This window comes from Diuraphis noxia, unplaced genomic scaffold (assembly GCF_037042655.1).
Source record: "Diuraphis noxia isolate RWA-SAM2 unplaced genomic scaffold, SU_Dnox_SAM2 contig0003, whole genome shotgun sequence".
NCBI classification, from domain to species: Eukaryota; Metazoa; Arthropoda; class Insecta; order Hemiptera; family Aphididae; genus Diuraphis; species Diuraphis noxia.
In genome coordinates this window covers 56,955,406-56,971,143 of record NW_028301713.1, presented here as the reverse complement: position 1 = coordinate 56,971,143, position 15,738 = coordinate 56,955,406, and the positions used below count along the sequence as shown (strand labels likewise).

General features: G+C 28.5%; 2 protein-coding genes across 2 annotated transcripts in view; both read right to left on the bottom strand.

Annotated features, from left to right (window-relative positions):
• Positions 1-2,121, bottom strand: part of LOC107165966 (mitochondrial ribosome-associated GTPase 2) — a 44,507-nt gene extending 42,386 nt beyond the window's left edge. The window contains exon 1 of the mRNA XM_015514427.2: positions 1,855-2,121. The gene's annotated coding sequence lies outside the window, so the exon portion shown is untranslated. The remainder of the gene's footprint in view (positions 1-1,854) is intronic.
• Positions 2,122-8,269: 6,148 nt separating this feature from the next.
• Srp54k (signal recognition particle 54k) lies at positions 8,270-11,121 on the bottom strand. Its single transcript, XM_089224169.1, has 9 exons — positions 10,949-11,121; positions 10,710-10,886; positions 10,409-10,638; positions 10,040-10,190; positions 9,819-9,967; positions 9,401-9,662; positions 9,225-9,333; positions 8,869-9,135; positions 8,270-8,711 (listed from the first exon to the last, which is right to left on the bottom strand). Exons 1-9 carry the CDS (start codon positions 11,024-11,026, stop codon positions 8,620-8,622), a joined length of 1,515 nt encoding a protein of 504 aa, XP_089080295.1. The 5' UTR covers positions 11,027-11,121; the 3' UTR covers positions 8,270-8,619.
• Positions 11,122-15,738: the final 4,617 nt, after the last annotated feature.

The following is a 15,738-nucleotide window of genomic DNA, read 5'->3' as shown; positions in this document are numbered from 1 at the left end:
ATACAACATAACAACACAACTATACATGCACTCCTTTTAGGAAAAACTAAAATATATGCAGAATGATTATTTATTAGTATGACAAATCTGTTGACAAAATATTACATAAATTATGTAAATAAACATATTCAATGGAAAATTCAAATATTTTTAGTTTCTAGTTTAGTTTGACCTCTGGCCATCAAACAAATCGGATATCTATAATAATCTATTGGTAGGTCTATGATCTATCTATCAATTTTTTCTATACTAAGGTACTGTTGAAATATTGAATTAAATGAGGTAAAAGAATAGGGAGACATATTATTATAGATATCTCTCGAGATATCTATAAAATAAACTGATTTTATTATAATCAAAATCGTTCCAATTTATTAATTATTATAAGTCAAATCAAGGTTAGGATAATACCACCATAACAGTACCAGACGAGTGTATCATTTTTATTAATTATATAATACATTTTAACAGTATTTGAGAGCACCGCCATCCTGCAGGCGTCCCGCTCGCACAAAATCGTTAATACGAGACGTAACCTATGTAAAGATCGATATTAGTAATATCGCATTCCTATAGGCGTGCAATTTCCACCACATCGCTATTTATCAATATTAAACTAATTTCGAATAATATCTAATAAGGCAATGACTATTCAGCATTTCCTAAAGATTTGTTTACTTGAAATACGTTATTCTAACAAACGACATAACAAATAATTTATGAAATTAGATTAAAAATACATTTTAAAACAATATTTCATATCATATTAATCGCGACTGATATTTTAGTGTTTGTTTATCGATCACCGGAAAGGATCGAGTATGCAACAAAAACAGTCCATGTTTAATACTAAACGGAAACCGCGCCAAAAGCTGTCGCTGCTGACGATACTATAGCGGAAGAGGCGGTGAAGACGTGCGCCGACTCGCAGCACTAGGCTGCCACTTGCGGCGAAATATTCTTATCAGTTAACACACGAAGCGCGCGAAAAGGCCGAATGATAGAACACGTCGTCCTCTGCAGTGGAAACACAGAATAGATTTAATCTTCGATAGATTTGATCTATTTTGTGGTAGAAATCTAAAAACCTAAGGCACCGTGTAACAATGCACCACATATTTAAACCACATAAGTCTAAAATCGACTTAATTTCATGAAATAATTTAACTGATAAAACAAATATTTTTACAGTCTTACTATCAGCATCCAGGGATCCAAGTAAAAATGATAACTCGCCTATGGACACTAGACTATAAAATTTACTATTTACAACATTACAAATACAGTCAGACACTAATTATTGATATCAGTTCGCAGATCAAAAATAATAAATAGACCCAATATTGATAATGCCGTATTAAGGGTTAGTGCATGGCAGTGGTGTTTAGATCTTTCCTAACCAATCAACGGACATTTTGTCATTTGTCATGACACATATTATGGATCATCATCCCGCACTGAAAACATTCAAGATGCGGATTTGCGAAGATACTGTATTTATCGCATTATCGCGCTATCTATACTTCTATCTACTTTTGACTAATGCTATTTATTTTCTAGAAAAATCATTTGAAATATTAGAAATAATTGACATGTTTCGAGGGTCTCGGCTGACGAAGCAGCGCTGAATCATTCGATCGTATTGGCGCCACTACACGTTGGCCGGTCACAATGTATTGTGCGCCGAAATCAACGGACAAAAACATCTCCACACCATATCAAAGACCTTCTGGATGACGGGCTCGAATATACAACACCACGTCGGCGGTCGACAACGATCATACTTTAATATTATTAATTACGGAAGTAAATACGTATTACACACAGCGCGGCGTATGATAAGAAATTACATACCTCTTAACTTGTAGCAGACACTGGCCGTCAGATAAGACGCAGCTCGGCTTCGGTTGTGGATGCAACTCGAAACGAACTCGCTCGCTCAGTTTTTGATCAGACGCGAACCAACGGCACAACGAAAGAATGAAAATTCGTATCAATTATTGTCGCACGATAACACATTACGGTCTATGGAACACACGCTAAATGCGATTAAAAACAACGATATCGCAGCGATCGGACGACAACAGCAATGCTACTGCAGTGATATTAACCCGGTCCGGCACCAGTCTGGGGGAACCATAATTACCGGGCCGGCGGCCATGCTGTGAGAATTCCATTCATCGCAAATGCGACGTTGCCAATACGCCGGCGACGATGATTCACCATTCACCACCGCCGTAACTGTTTTATTACCAAAAACGTATTTAACAGCCCCTTAATATTTTCGAATTTTCGATAATCATTATTTTAATTTTATAATAGTTGTTTACATCACTTATGGCACACGCAAACGCGATCATCACACAAAATATTAATTTTTAGCTACCTGCATGGCTACATCGATTATATTTTAGAAAAGTTAACTCTTAAAATCTAATACGCTAATAATAATAATATAATCTAATAGGTTAGGTACCTACAACTACCTACCACTGTTTCCATATCTATTAGCTAATTGCTATTACACTTCTTATGCTACTGTTACTGCCTATATTATATTGGTAATATTACCATTATTATCAGGAAAACTTCGAAGAAGTACTTACTGGCTACTGCAACCGCATTGAAACCTAAAAAGTAAAATTTAACCCCTCCAACGTTAAATACATTTTTTAAAACGTTTATTATTATAACTCTTTGTATATATTATGATTTTATCAATTCCCTCATAACTTTTAGAAAAATGTTTGTATTTAGTTATTAAAATCTGACGGTGGCATCTAAAATAATGTTTGACTATGACAAATTAACTTATAATTGTTAATATTTACAGGGAAATAATTTGTAGGTAGGTATACATAAAATTACGGACAGATTTTAAAAATAAAAATAAATATAGTCTAAGTCTAATGACAATAATAAACTTACACAATCCATAAACTACAAAATACAAATTATACCTATGATGTATACATGTAATAGTAATCGGAAAGAATCCCTGAAAAAAAATTCTTAAACCAACTCATACTTATAATTTATATACAAATATGCAATAATAGCTAAATAAAAAAATTTCCTAAAATATATTTTAACTACAATAATGTCCTTAAAAATTTGATATTAGGAAAAAAAATTTGACGAAAAAAACCCGGGGAAAAAATAATTTAAATATAGATTATTTATTAGATTAAAATAAAATTATTTAACAAAAATTGTGAAGGTATGAACTATTTAAAAACTGTTTTTCCACCAGAAGCGATGAGTTATACTGGAGTACTTTGATTGTATACAGTATACGTATACATACATCACGGGTACGTACAAAAAGGTTGATTAGGAAAAGTATAAAACTACGTCGTATAAAAGCGTTGTATAATCCACCAGAGGTATAGAACGTGCATGAATCGACGTTAAATGAGGAACATCGAACAAACAATATAATATGTGAGAGGCGAGAGCTGGAAAAATAGATTCAAACATGTAGGGAGGTAAACTATCCTACGATATGCGAGCTAATCGATAAAATGCGACAGGAGATAATAGTGTCGACTATATTCGACATTGCAAAAATAGAATATTAAATGATATTAGGCTAACATCTAAAAGGAAACAAAATACTTTAAAAGACCGTCTTCGAACATTATGTAAAATATCTTCAGATAATGAACCACTAGAATTCTGAAACTGATATTACAAAATATATCACATTCTTTACGAAAAAGAAGAAGGGAGTAGTAACGATAATGGAAATTACATGTACTTATATAGGTACCTAAATATAATAATATTATACATTTGATAGAATTCTGTTCATAATTTCTATTCAAAAAATTTTAAATATGTATGTACTTTTTTTATCGATATATTACACCAACTGCAATATTTTTGTTTCGTTTTCTACTATTTTAAAAATTTTACTTAAAACAATATTTTATAATGCTTCCAAGAAATTTTAATATTTCATCAAAGAGGTACTACGTAAATGAAACAATAGCTAAAGTTTATATCTATCTAGCTGAATTTCAATTTGACCAGATTGAAATAAAATTTTTAGGTGCCTATGTCACATCTGGAATTCTTGAACCAATTAAAGAATGTATCAATTAATTATTTAAATAATTCAACATTAATTTATCCATATTACATTATTTATATTATGTTATTAAAGTTATAATTTTATAAATAATATACAAATAATGTTTTAATATACAAAAAAATAATTAGTATTGGTAAAGTATTTTCAATACTTTTAAAATGTATTTGTATTTACATTAAAATACAAATACTTCAAATGCAAATGAAAAGTATTTAAATACTTATCTATTTTAAATAGTAAATACATTTGAAAATTTGAAAAGTATTCTTGATTGACTACAAGTAAGGTATTTGCAGATATATCGATGAAACACGTTTGCGTCCGATTTACCTGTTTGCCTACACATAACGTGAAAATGTAAATCTTCTTTCAATTTTCTAGCAAACTATTTACAAATACAGTTTGAGTAGAAATTGAAAAAATTGAGGTTGAAATTTCGAGGTTAAGTTGCCCGTAAAGTCGGAATAAAAATTCTAAGGGCTGAAGAATGAGAACAAAATTAAATTGTTGTTTTGGTTAAAGTCTTAAATTAAGTGTTTCTTATTGAGACATTAGTTCACATTAATATTTATATATTATTTAGAACTATAATTTATTCTTTTATTTTTAACATAATAATATTTGTCCAATTATGCACATAAAAATGACAAAAACTACGAATTCAATTTTAGTTCTAATATTAATAATAATATTTGAATTTTCCGCTCTGATTGTGTTTTTAAAAAATGTACTGAAAATTTTTAAACTGTTAGAAGGGCAAGATCTATATTTCATGGAGCGCACACCTAGATAAAAAGGTAAAACGGGCGCAATCGTGTTACAGGTTACAGCCCTTGTATATATACCTACCTATCTATAATAACTTACCAGCTATTCTTAAATATCTCTCATTGTTCAGTTTTAAAATGCTCGGCTTACTAAGCTTTGTACAAAAATTATCCGGCATGTCCCTGCAGCTGGTTATATTTTTTAAAGTCCATTTGTAAGACATTTATTTAGTAAGCATAATGGTGTAGTGTATTGTATTGACTATAAGTATACAAATAAAACAGTCTTATTAGTTATTAAATAGATACATAATGTATTACAGAATGCAGTACCTGTAGAAACCTTGTTAGACGTTTGTTAAGTATAATACTATAATAATACAAACTCGTTTACCATTATACATGAATGAATGAGAAATTGAAAAGTATAATATGCCTTACCTATATTGAATAACACACAAGTTCAGTTCAACGTCCATTATATCAATTGGAAATTTGTCATGGACCATGGGCCTCTGCCTATTAAATTGATATACACATATCAAATATATATTATGTAGGCAGTCACATTCTCACATAAAACATTTTCAATGTTTAATAATGAATAATAAGTACATATCTTATGTGAATCGTGATTCGTGATGTGGATATATTATAGTAGATATTAATACAACCTACTACCTATTATAGCACCAAATTGCAAACACATGAAATATAGCACCTAGCTGTCCTAATCATATTCATATATTCATATGGGTACCTGCAACCTGCTATTTTGTCTCTATAAAATTAACAAATTATAGTTATCTTAGGTACGCCTATAATAACGATCAGACCGATCAGTGATGATGTGCACACGAGTAGAATGGCGGGGTTTGATCTATGATTATGACTATTTTTAACTACATATAAAAAGAAAAAATATTTTTATAAAACAGTTTATTTTATTATTATACCATTATACGTTATATGTAAATATATACGTAAATATATTATTTTATGTATAATACTTATCCTCATCATAATATGCCCCACACATCTATTGGAAGTGTCTATGTACGCTTCTACGGTTACGATAATAATTTATTTTATATTAATACTAGGTAGCTGATCCAGTGGCAAAAAGTTCTTTCAATCTTTCATCCGTCGTCCGCATTTGTTCAAGTTTGATTGTTGTTTTATTAGTTTCTTCAATGTCGTCCAATGATAATTTTGCATAATCCGATGCAATCTCATACTTCGTTTTTCTTATTATAAATGCCCAATTGTGGCAAATTGTTTTACTTTATATTATATAGGTACTATCAAAGCTACACTTTACACCACGCAATTACATAACAATAATATCTTAAACATCATCGTCAAAATGATATAGAAAATGTAATATTTTATTTCAAGGATTTAATTTTTACAGAATACCTACATGGTTGTACAGTACAGTACCATGGGTCCTTCTGACCAAGCCCCCCCCCCCTTGTGGGGCCCTGCATCTGTGGTAGATTGCGGACACTGGAAGGTGCGTTTACTAAGTGTATTATTTCTAACTACTAAGTTTCAAAGTTCTTCGTTTCTACTTAATCTATGTAACCTTGTATGGTGGATTGAGTAGGTATACTGCAATGTACCAACAGGTGGTTTATGATATTATAGTTGTATAACCTGAATTCGTCCGGGAAAAAATGGTAAATTCAAATAAAATACTGCGTTATATACATTTTTGGTGTACCTATCTCTGTTTCGGTGTAACCCAGTTAAGATTGTAATACGCCAGAATGTAATATAAAATGCAAGACATTTCGCGGAAATGAACTCATCAATATCTCAAAATTTCATTAATAACTACAATGAGTTATATATAGGTAAAGATTATAGAATATTACAAATCTTGTCATAATAAAGACGTGTATGGTCACTGTATCAGTATAATAGCTAGACCTTAAGAGTACGTAACAGTGGTATATTTTGTTGTCTCCGTCTCACCAGTGCGTAATAATATAGCAAATTTACGCTCAGCAGAACACTTGTAGCTCTTTTAGTTTAAAAGTTTCAGTGAATCGACCTATTATGAAACTTGATGGTAAGAACATTAACTGTGTTTGTACGTTGGTTTTTTACGATAATTCAATTTTTAAGTGAGTTATGAGCATTTTTAATGTACTGTATATTATATGCTCATAACTCACTTAAAAATTGAATTATCGTAAAAAACCAACGTACAAACACAGTTAATGTTCTTACCATCAAGTTTCATAATAGGTCAATTCACTGAAACTTTTAAACTAAAAGAGCTACAAGTGTTCTGATGAGCGTAAATTTGCTATATTATTACGCACTGGTAAGATGGAGACAACAAATACCATCACTGTTACGTACTCTTTAGCTTATTATTATAGGAAGCTCAATAATATATGAATATAATATGTTGACATTTTAAATAAATTCAGTTCGAAATTTATTTTTTACATATTAATTTTCAAATAAATATTCCTATTGACCCGTAAATAGGGATGAACATTTTAGTTTTGTTTTTTTACGTACCTATCACGGTCATCTACAAGTAAATTGTAGATAACTGAGGTGCCTATATTATATGACTGGTGAATAAGAACAATATTTATAGTTCACCATTTTAATTTACATAATATTTAAGCTTTTATAGTAAATTAAAATGTTTCCAATGTTTAAAAATAAAATAAAATAATATATTAGAATTCCATATTATTATTTTTTTTTTCTTTTAGAGCCATAAGAACAAGGACTACAAATATTTCATGTTTTGGTAAAAAAGTTAAAAAAATAATTTTTATTTAATAATTTTTAAAAAATTTTTAAATATCAATAATGAAGTATATTCTTCTGAACATTTTAATGTTAGAATATTTTATTTTTATTAATCTCACGATTTTTTTTTTTACCATTTTTATAGTTTTAAGAAAATCTGTGTATTTAATATGGTAGTCCATATCAGCTGGTCTCGTTTTATAATAAGATTTGTGCGGACAATTGTTATGGTATTATGTGATATTGAAATAATACAACATTTTTCTTAAATTAGTGAGATTAATGAAAGTAAAATATTTAAATGTCAAAATGTCAAAATGTTCAGAAAAATAATTATTTGGCTATTTAAATTTTTATGAAAATTATTAAATGAAAAATTATTTTTTAAACTTTTTTACCATTACATTAAATTAAATCAAAACATGAAATATTAGTAGTTCTTGTACTTGTAATTCTTAAGCTTTGCAACTTTGATTCTAACATCTCACATTTTTTTATACTTCAATACCAGAATTGGTAAAATAAAACCAAGTATGCTGTCATCCTTAGTATCATTACAATATTTTAAATGATAAGTATTTTTTTTTTTATATATATAATTTAATACAATAATTATTACACTTAATTATTTTATATATATATATATTTTAGAAAATTACATTGATCAAAATATGTAATCAAGTATCTATGCTTTCGCAATATATTATAATATTTAATAACCAAAAACAAACTTATAATAGTTTTTCTTTTTACAAAATAAAATATAAATAAATTGTATTAAAATACTTACAATAGAGTCATTTAGATGTAAATATTAATTTTAGAATCAGTGGTACCAGCATACCAAGTAAAACTAGAGTAATTATTGTATGAGAAGGGAAACAACTTACACAAGATAATTATCTATCTTACTTTATACAGATGAAAACGTACATAATATATTTTAGAAAAAGAGTTTATTTGTTTACAAGTTATTTATTTACCTAAACCACCCATTAAATTACCAAGACCTCCTCCAGCTCCTTGTTGTAACTGTCGCATAACATTTTGCAATCCTGGCATTCCACCTAAAAGTATTATTTATTAGTTAATAAAAATAAATAATTCAAGCCAAATTTTTATAAAGGCTAATAATAAAAAAAATAAATAATAAATAAATAATATTAATAATAAGCTAACATTGGCTTAATAAAAAAATAATGTTACAAATTATAAAAAAAATACCAATTTGTTGCAAAACCCTAGGATCCATCATTTTGGTGATTTGTTGATTAAGCTTGGCCATTTGTGATGGATTGACATTTTTGGACATATCACCACTCTTGAACAATCCCTTGATTCCACCCATTTTTTTTACAACTCCAGCAAACTTTGTATATTGAGATATAAGTTCTCGTACTTCACGTTCTGTAACACCGGCTCCCTGGGAAACTCTAATTATACGTCCTGGTTGTTTTGTAAATAATTTTGCTCCATCTCTATGATCGAGTTCTATCATATAAATATAAGCAAAATGTTTTTCACTGTTCAGTTAATTATAAAGTTTACATTAAATTATATTGAAAATTGAAATAATTCACCTCCATCATTCATACTATCCATAATTGTCATAAGCTTTTTTAATCGAGCCATAGATTCCATTTCACTACCTTTAGATAAAAAGTCTTGACTAAATCCTGGTATCATACCCTATATAAAATAATGGTTAGTCCCTTTAACAATAATTATAACAATAGAAAATCAACAAAAGCTTAACCATGATTTGTGAAAATGGACCCATCTTCATAATGTTTTGGAATTGCTCATACATATCTCTTATTGTGAACTGCCCATGTTTTATTTTTTCAATCAATTCTTCATTATCTTCTAGTTTTAATTCATTAACTTTGTCAATGAGTCCTTCAATATCACCCATACCAAGCAGTTTAGAAACAAATGGCTTAGTTTTGAATGGTTCAAAATCATCTATATGTTCTCCGGTACCAATGAAAATAATTGGACTCTTTGTAGCTGCCACACTAGTTAACAAATTATAAAGCACATTTTATTGGAGCAAAGTCTAATTTATATTTAAACTAAAATGAACTATCAGTAATTGAAACAAAAAGTTTCTAAAATTGAATTTAATATCAAAGAAATCAATAACAAAAAATAAATATATTTCAATTAATTACGCGCTAAGTGCGCCACCTCCTTTTGCATGGCCATCAAGCTTGGTGATTACTACAGAACCAATGTTGACTTTATCTTTAAAAGCTCGAGCCTGTCCTTCACAAGCTTGACCAATTGTTGCATCCATAACAAATACTATGTTATCAGGTTTCTGAAATAGATTAACAATATTACATGAAATTTTAATGAAATATTAGAACATTTTATTTTAAAGTTTTCTCACAATAGTATTTGACACTTGTAACATCTCTTCGAATAAAGAAGCTTCTTGTTTATGTCGTCCACTAGTGTCAACAACAATTATTTCAAAACCTTCTTTTTTAAACATATCTACACCATCTTGAGCTATCACAACAGGATCTACTTCAGTATAACTGAAATAATAATTAACATTTAATAAATGGAAATAATAAAATTTAGATATAAAATAACTTGTATGAATATTTAATATACAGGGTGATTCACCAAGCATCCTCATCCAACATTTTTCCTTTAATATTAAATTTATTCAAATTCTATATGAATTTATATAGAATTTGAATAAATTCTATAAAAAATAATAAATAACTGAGAGCTAAATTATTTAACAAACCTTCCATAAAATGGTATTTGGGCTTTAGTAGCATTTTGTTTCAACTGATCATAAGCTCCAGCACGAAAGGTGTCCGCACACACAAGACAAGTTTTCCAATTTTTTTTTAAATAATAATATGCCAATTTGGTACAAGTTGTTGTTTTACCAGATCCCTGTAGACCGACAAACATAATTATGTTTGGTCGGCCTTTAACTGGTTGGTAAGATTTTACACCAGGATCAACTAACTGCAAACAAATCAGAATTAGTGTGAGATTAAAACAAACTATTGTCGAGTTGCGAGTATGCAATATCATACTTTCACTAATTCTTTGAATACAGCGCTCTGTATCATGCGCCTCTTGTTCAAACCTCCAGCCATCTCGTCAAAATCAATAACATTACGTACATTCTCCCTAAGTTTTTTGACTAGCATAACATTAACGTTGGCTTCCAGTAGCGCCGCACAGATGTCTTTCAGCATAGAATTCAACACCTATGGCAGACATAATTCAAACTTAGTACATTTTAAAAATGCACTGTAAACTATTAACGTACCTCCTCATTGATGACGCTGGCGTTATTCAGACCCCGAAGGGCCGAAGTGATCTTGCGGCCCAAATCGGCCAAAACCATTTTGACGCTGATTTATTCTAAAACAAATATATTATTAAGCATAGTGCATTGCATACCAGCAAATAGCGATGTAGATTTATATTGAAAACTTGTTTTGAAATTTCACTTTTTATCATCAATTTGATAACAACTCAACTACGTACACCACGGACTATCTCTATGGCCAACTGTGTCGTAATTGATACAGTGTTGCCCTACAAGTGCAACAAAATAAAAATCAATCATTTTAGCAGGGACTGTATTATATGTTCCAAAATTAATCATTCCTATAGACGACATTTGTCCGAAAAACATAAATTCCAAAACGTATTTGGAACAAATATAGCATGGAGGTATGTATATCACGGACTAAGATAGTAGATATATCTTAGTCCGTGAGGTATATCCTTTGGAAAATTGGAACTAAAATCATTAAAATAAATGTTTATTAAATTTTAACAAACTGTATCGGAACAGACATATGTGTATTGAAGTAGTGTCACTGGATGCCCCCTTTTATCACGCCCACATGCCTTGTAAATAATGTTATAAAATTAATTATTTTATCAAATGTGTACAGATTGTCAATATATTGTTGTTTTTATTAATTAAAAAAAAAAGTAATTGTTACATCGGTTCAATAAACAGTTAGTTCAAATCTTAAATTGCCTTCATGTTCTAGATGCTTCTAATTTCTCAAGCTTTAAAACTATCAAAAAATAAAAATATGTTTAATAATTTTCATCGAATACCCAGTATTTGAACTGTCATGGATTTTCTTAATCCAACTACAGAATAATTTCATGTTAAATGAATTGAGTATTATAAATTATGATTTCTGTTGATATAAATATTTATTTTAAAAAACATCTACCTAGCTATTGCTATTACAATGATGAGTACCTAATATTGCATCAAATTCAACATTTTCGCTTAATATTATTTGGACTGATTTTTGGAAACATCAAATCATAGTTCAAATAGTTGTGAATAATTTCACTCAAAGAGCAAATCTGAATCTTTTATTTTATACTACACATCCACATATTCATATTTTTATACCCCAACAAATTCTTTATGAATTATGTTCCTAACTCCTAAGGTATTAATATATATGATTTTTATTTTTTTTAACATGGGGGGGGGGGTGGTCCGTATAACTTTTTACTTGCCTCCCTTTTAAATATAGTTCGTCGTCACTGTATTAGACCTATAAAATGGGAGGTGGAAAAAATGGCCACGGAAAAAAAATCCATGGAAAAAAATCCAAAAAAAAAAATCAAGTAAGTGAATGTCACTCTGCTGTGCATAAGGTGGTGGGTTGGACCTCTGACTATGGTAGGTTAGATTTGAATGCAATGATAGGTATCATTGTATACGAAAAACGATTCTGAACGGAGATGATTTGTCAGTCTAGGACAGCGTTTCTTAAACTGTGTTCCGTGGAACCTTGGGGTTCCGCGTAGAACACTTCAGGGTTCCGCGAAGCATAAGTAATTTTTTTTTAAATGTTCAAGAAAATTACTTTAAAATATCCATTATGGAAAATAATACTTGTATATTAAATAATGATGTATAAGCCATATGGAATAATCTATCAGCTAACTCTATATATTCAATAATCTATACTTCTACTTAATATTATAATTTATTTGCAAATAATCCTAAAAAAAACTAAAAAGCTAAAAAGAAGTAGGGGTTCCACGATAAAAGTGGACATTAAAAAGGGTTCCACGGATAAAAAAGTTTAAGAAACGCTGGTCTAGGATATATTATATTTAAATATTGTCATATATTTTATTTTGAAACAAATATTTTATTTTTCAATTACGACGCATTTTGCATAAGGCATGGTTAATCAATTATTCCAAAAACTTTGCATGTAGTTATCATAAATCATAATACCTTATATTATCATAGATATACATATACCTGGTGTGAGGATAAATCGTTATCATTACTCGATTTCATAAAAATTTAAAACTCAAAAGCTCAAAACATTTTTCCTATAATGACGCTTCAAATTTTCTCTGTAGTTATTTGAAGCAAAACTTATGGAAAACTTAGTGTTGAATTTTATATCCTTAGATAAATACAAACAATATTATGAATTTTTAACTACAAAATAATTTGCAAATATTCGTGGTTTTGACGAATTTTTGTCAATATTTGATATTCAAATGCTAATAAAAATTAAATTTGAATTCCGGTGGACATTTTTTTTGTGATAAAGATTGAAAAACTTGTAAGGAGCCTTGTATTAAATTTTCAAATCTTAGAATTAAAAAGAAAAACTTTTATGAATTTCTATCTAAGATAATTTGAACATTGCCGTAATTTTTACGTATTAAGTCAATATTTGAACTTCAAATGCTACTTTTTGAATAATAACAAATATTAAAAATCGTATGAGGATAAATCGTTATCGTTAGGCTATTTCATAAAAATTTAAAATTCAAACGCACTTAAAATTTTTCCTATAATGATGTTTCGAGTTTTCTCTACAGCTACTTGAAGGAAAACTTATGGAAAACTTAGTGTTGTATTTTTAATCCTTAGTTATAAACACAAAAAATTTTATGATTTTGAGTTATTTATAGACCACTGAAATTTTCAATTTTTTTGAGAATTTTTTTTTGAAGTGTCGGTAAAAACATGTTGGACGACCAAAAAAACTTGAAAATTTAATACACGGTTCCTTATGAGTTGTTCTTATTGTAGCTAAAAAAAATTAAATATCGTAAGTCACAATTTTTTTTTATTAAGCGTTTACAGTTCAAAATTTTACGAAATCTATCGAAAACGCGAAAATTTGCAAGTAATTTTGAAGTTGAAAAATCATAAAATTGTTTGTGTTTATAACTAAAGATTAAAAATACAATACTAAGTTTTCCATAAGATTTCCTTCAAGTAGCTATAGAGAAAACTCGAAGCATCATTATAGGAAAAATTTTAAGTGCGTTTGAATTTTAAATTTTTACGAAATAGCGTAACGATAACGATTTATCCTCAAACAATTTTAAACATTTGTTATTATTCAAAAAGTATAAGTCATAGATACTTGAAAAATTTTACCAGTTATTTAGATTGGCATTTTCTTTACATGATTTAATTTTCAAAATATTTTGACTTTTTTTGAGGTATTTATAGACGAATGAAATTTTCAATTTTTCTGAAAATTTTTTTTGGAAGTGTCGATAAAATTTTTATGGCCCTATCAAAATACTTGAAAATTTAATACAAAGTTCCTCATAAGTTATTCTTATAGTGATTAAAAAATTATAAAAATACATAGGCACGATTTTTTTTAATTAGCATTTGAAGTTTAAATATTGACTTAATACGTAAAAATTACGGCAATTTTCAAATTATTTTAGGTCGAAATTCATAAAAAATTTTCTTTTTAATTCTTAGATTTGAGAATTTAATACAAGGCTCATAATATAGTTTTGCAATAGCAGTTGAAAAATAAAAGAAATATATAGCCACATTTTTTTTTTACATGCATTCAAATTTTAATTTTGACAACATACCTAAAAATCACGAAAATTCGTAAATTATTTTATTCTAGAAATTCATAAAAAAATTTCCTTTTATACCTAAGATTTGAGAATTTAATACAAGGCTCCTAAAATATTTTTACAATAGCAGTTGAAAAATACAAGAAATGTATAGTCACATTTCTTTTTTACGAGCATTTAAATTTAAATTTTGACAACATACGTAAAAATCACGAAAATTCGCAAATTATTTTAAGCTAAAAATTCATAAAAAAATTTCTTTTTAAATCTATACGATTTGAAAATTTTGAATAATCTATAATATATCCTAGACAGATAAATCGTCTTCGCTCAGAATCGTTTTTCGTATACAAATATACAATGATACCTATCATTGAATTCAAATTTAACCTACCCTAGTCAGAGGTCCACCCCACCCCCTAATGTACAGCAGAACGATACCCACTTACCCGCTTTTTTTTTTGTTTTTCTCGATTTTGTTTAAAACTGTTGGAAAATGTTTACTTTTGACCTCTATAATGCACCAAGGATATTCACTTTTACATCGGAAACCACCCCCAAAGTTATTTAAGCATTATTTCGACTAGTTATGCGGTACACAGACACAAAAAAAAAAAAAAAAAAAAAAAAAACACTTACATCATTGTAAAATCAATACATTCATCACTTCGTTCAGAATCTAACACACGGAAAAAATACACCCCGGAAAAAACCCACGAAAAAAAAGTCCAAGAAAATAAAAGTGCAATCATTGTAAATTGTAATATTTTATAAAATGTGGTTGATTGTTGACTATACAATGGATTTACAATGGATTTACAATCATATAATATTTTTATTTCTGTGATAGAATAATACATGTTTAACAGAACATAAGAACAAAATATTAAAAATACAAAATATTCACGTTTCTGGACTTGTGGTAACATAATAATAATATAGACTGTATTGTTAACTATCACACGTACAAATCTAGTGTTGAATTAACAACAAAACACTTATTAAGGGTTATAATTAATAATAATTTACTTGGATTAATTTAACTAATTTATTAATACAATTATTACAGTTATATAATAAATATTTAATACAAAATGATTTTGACATTATAGCTATTTGAAATATAACTTATTTAGGTTGAACTATAAAGTTAATTCAGCTACACACTGGAGTTACCTTTCCTAACTACCCAAATCACATGATTTACTTGTA

Excerpts from the sequence above, each read along its gene's own strand:
- Srp54k (XM_089224169.1), bottom strand. The coding sequence starts at position 11,026 with ATGGTTTTGGCCGATTTGGGCCGCAAGATCACTTCGGCCCTTCGGGGT. Across the intron at positions 9,334-9,400 it reads GTCCATTTTCACAAATCATG|GGTATGATACCAGGATTTAG; the intron begins GTTAAGCTTTTG and ends TATTTTATATAG. Across the intron at positions 9,136-9,224 it reads GGATAGTATGAATGATGGAG|AACTCGATCATAGAGATGGA; the intron begins GTGAATTATTTC and ends TTTATATGATAG.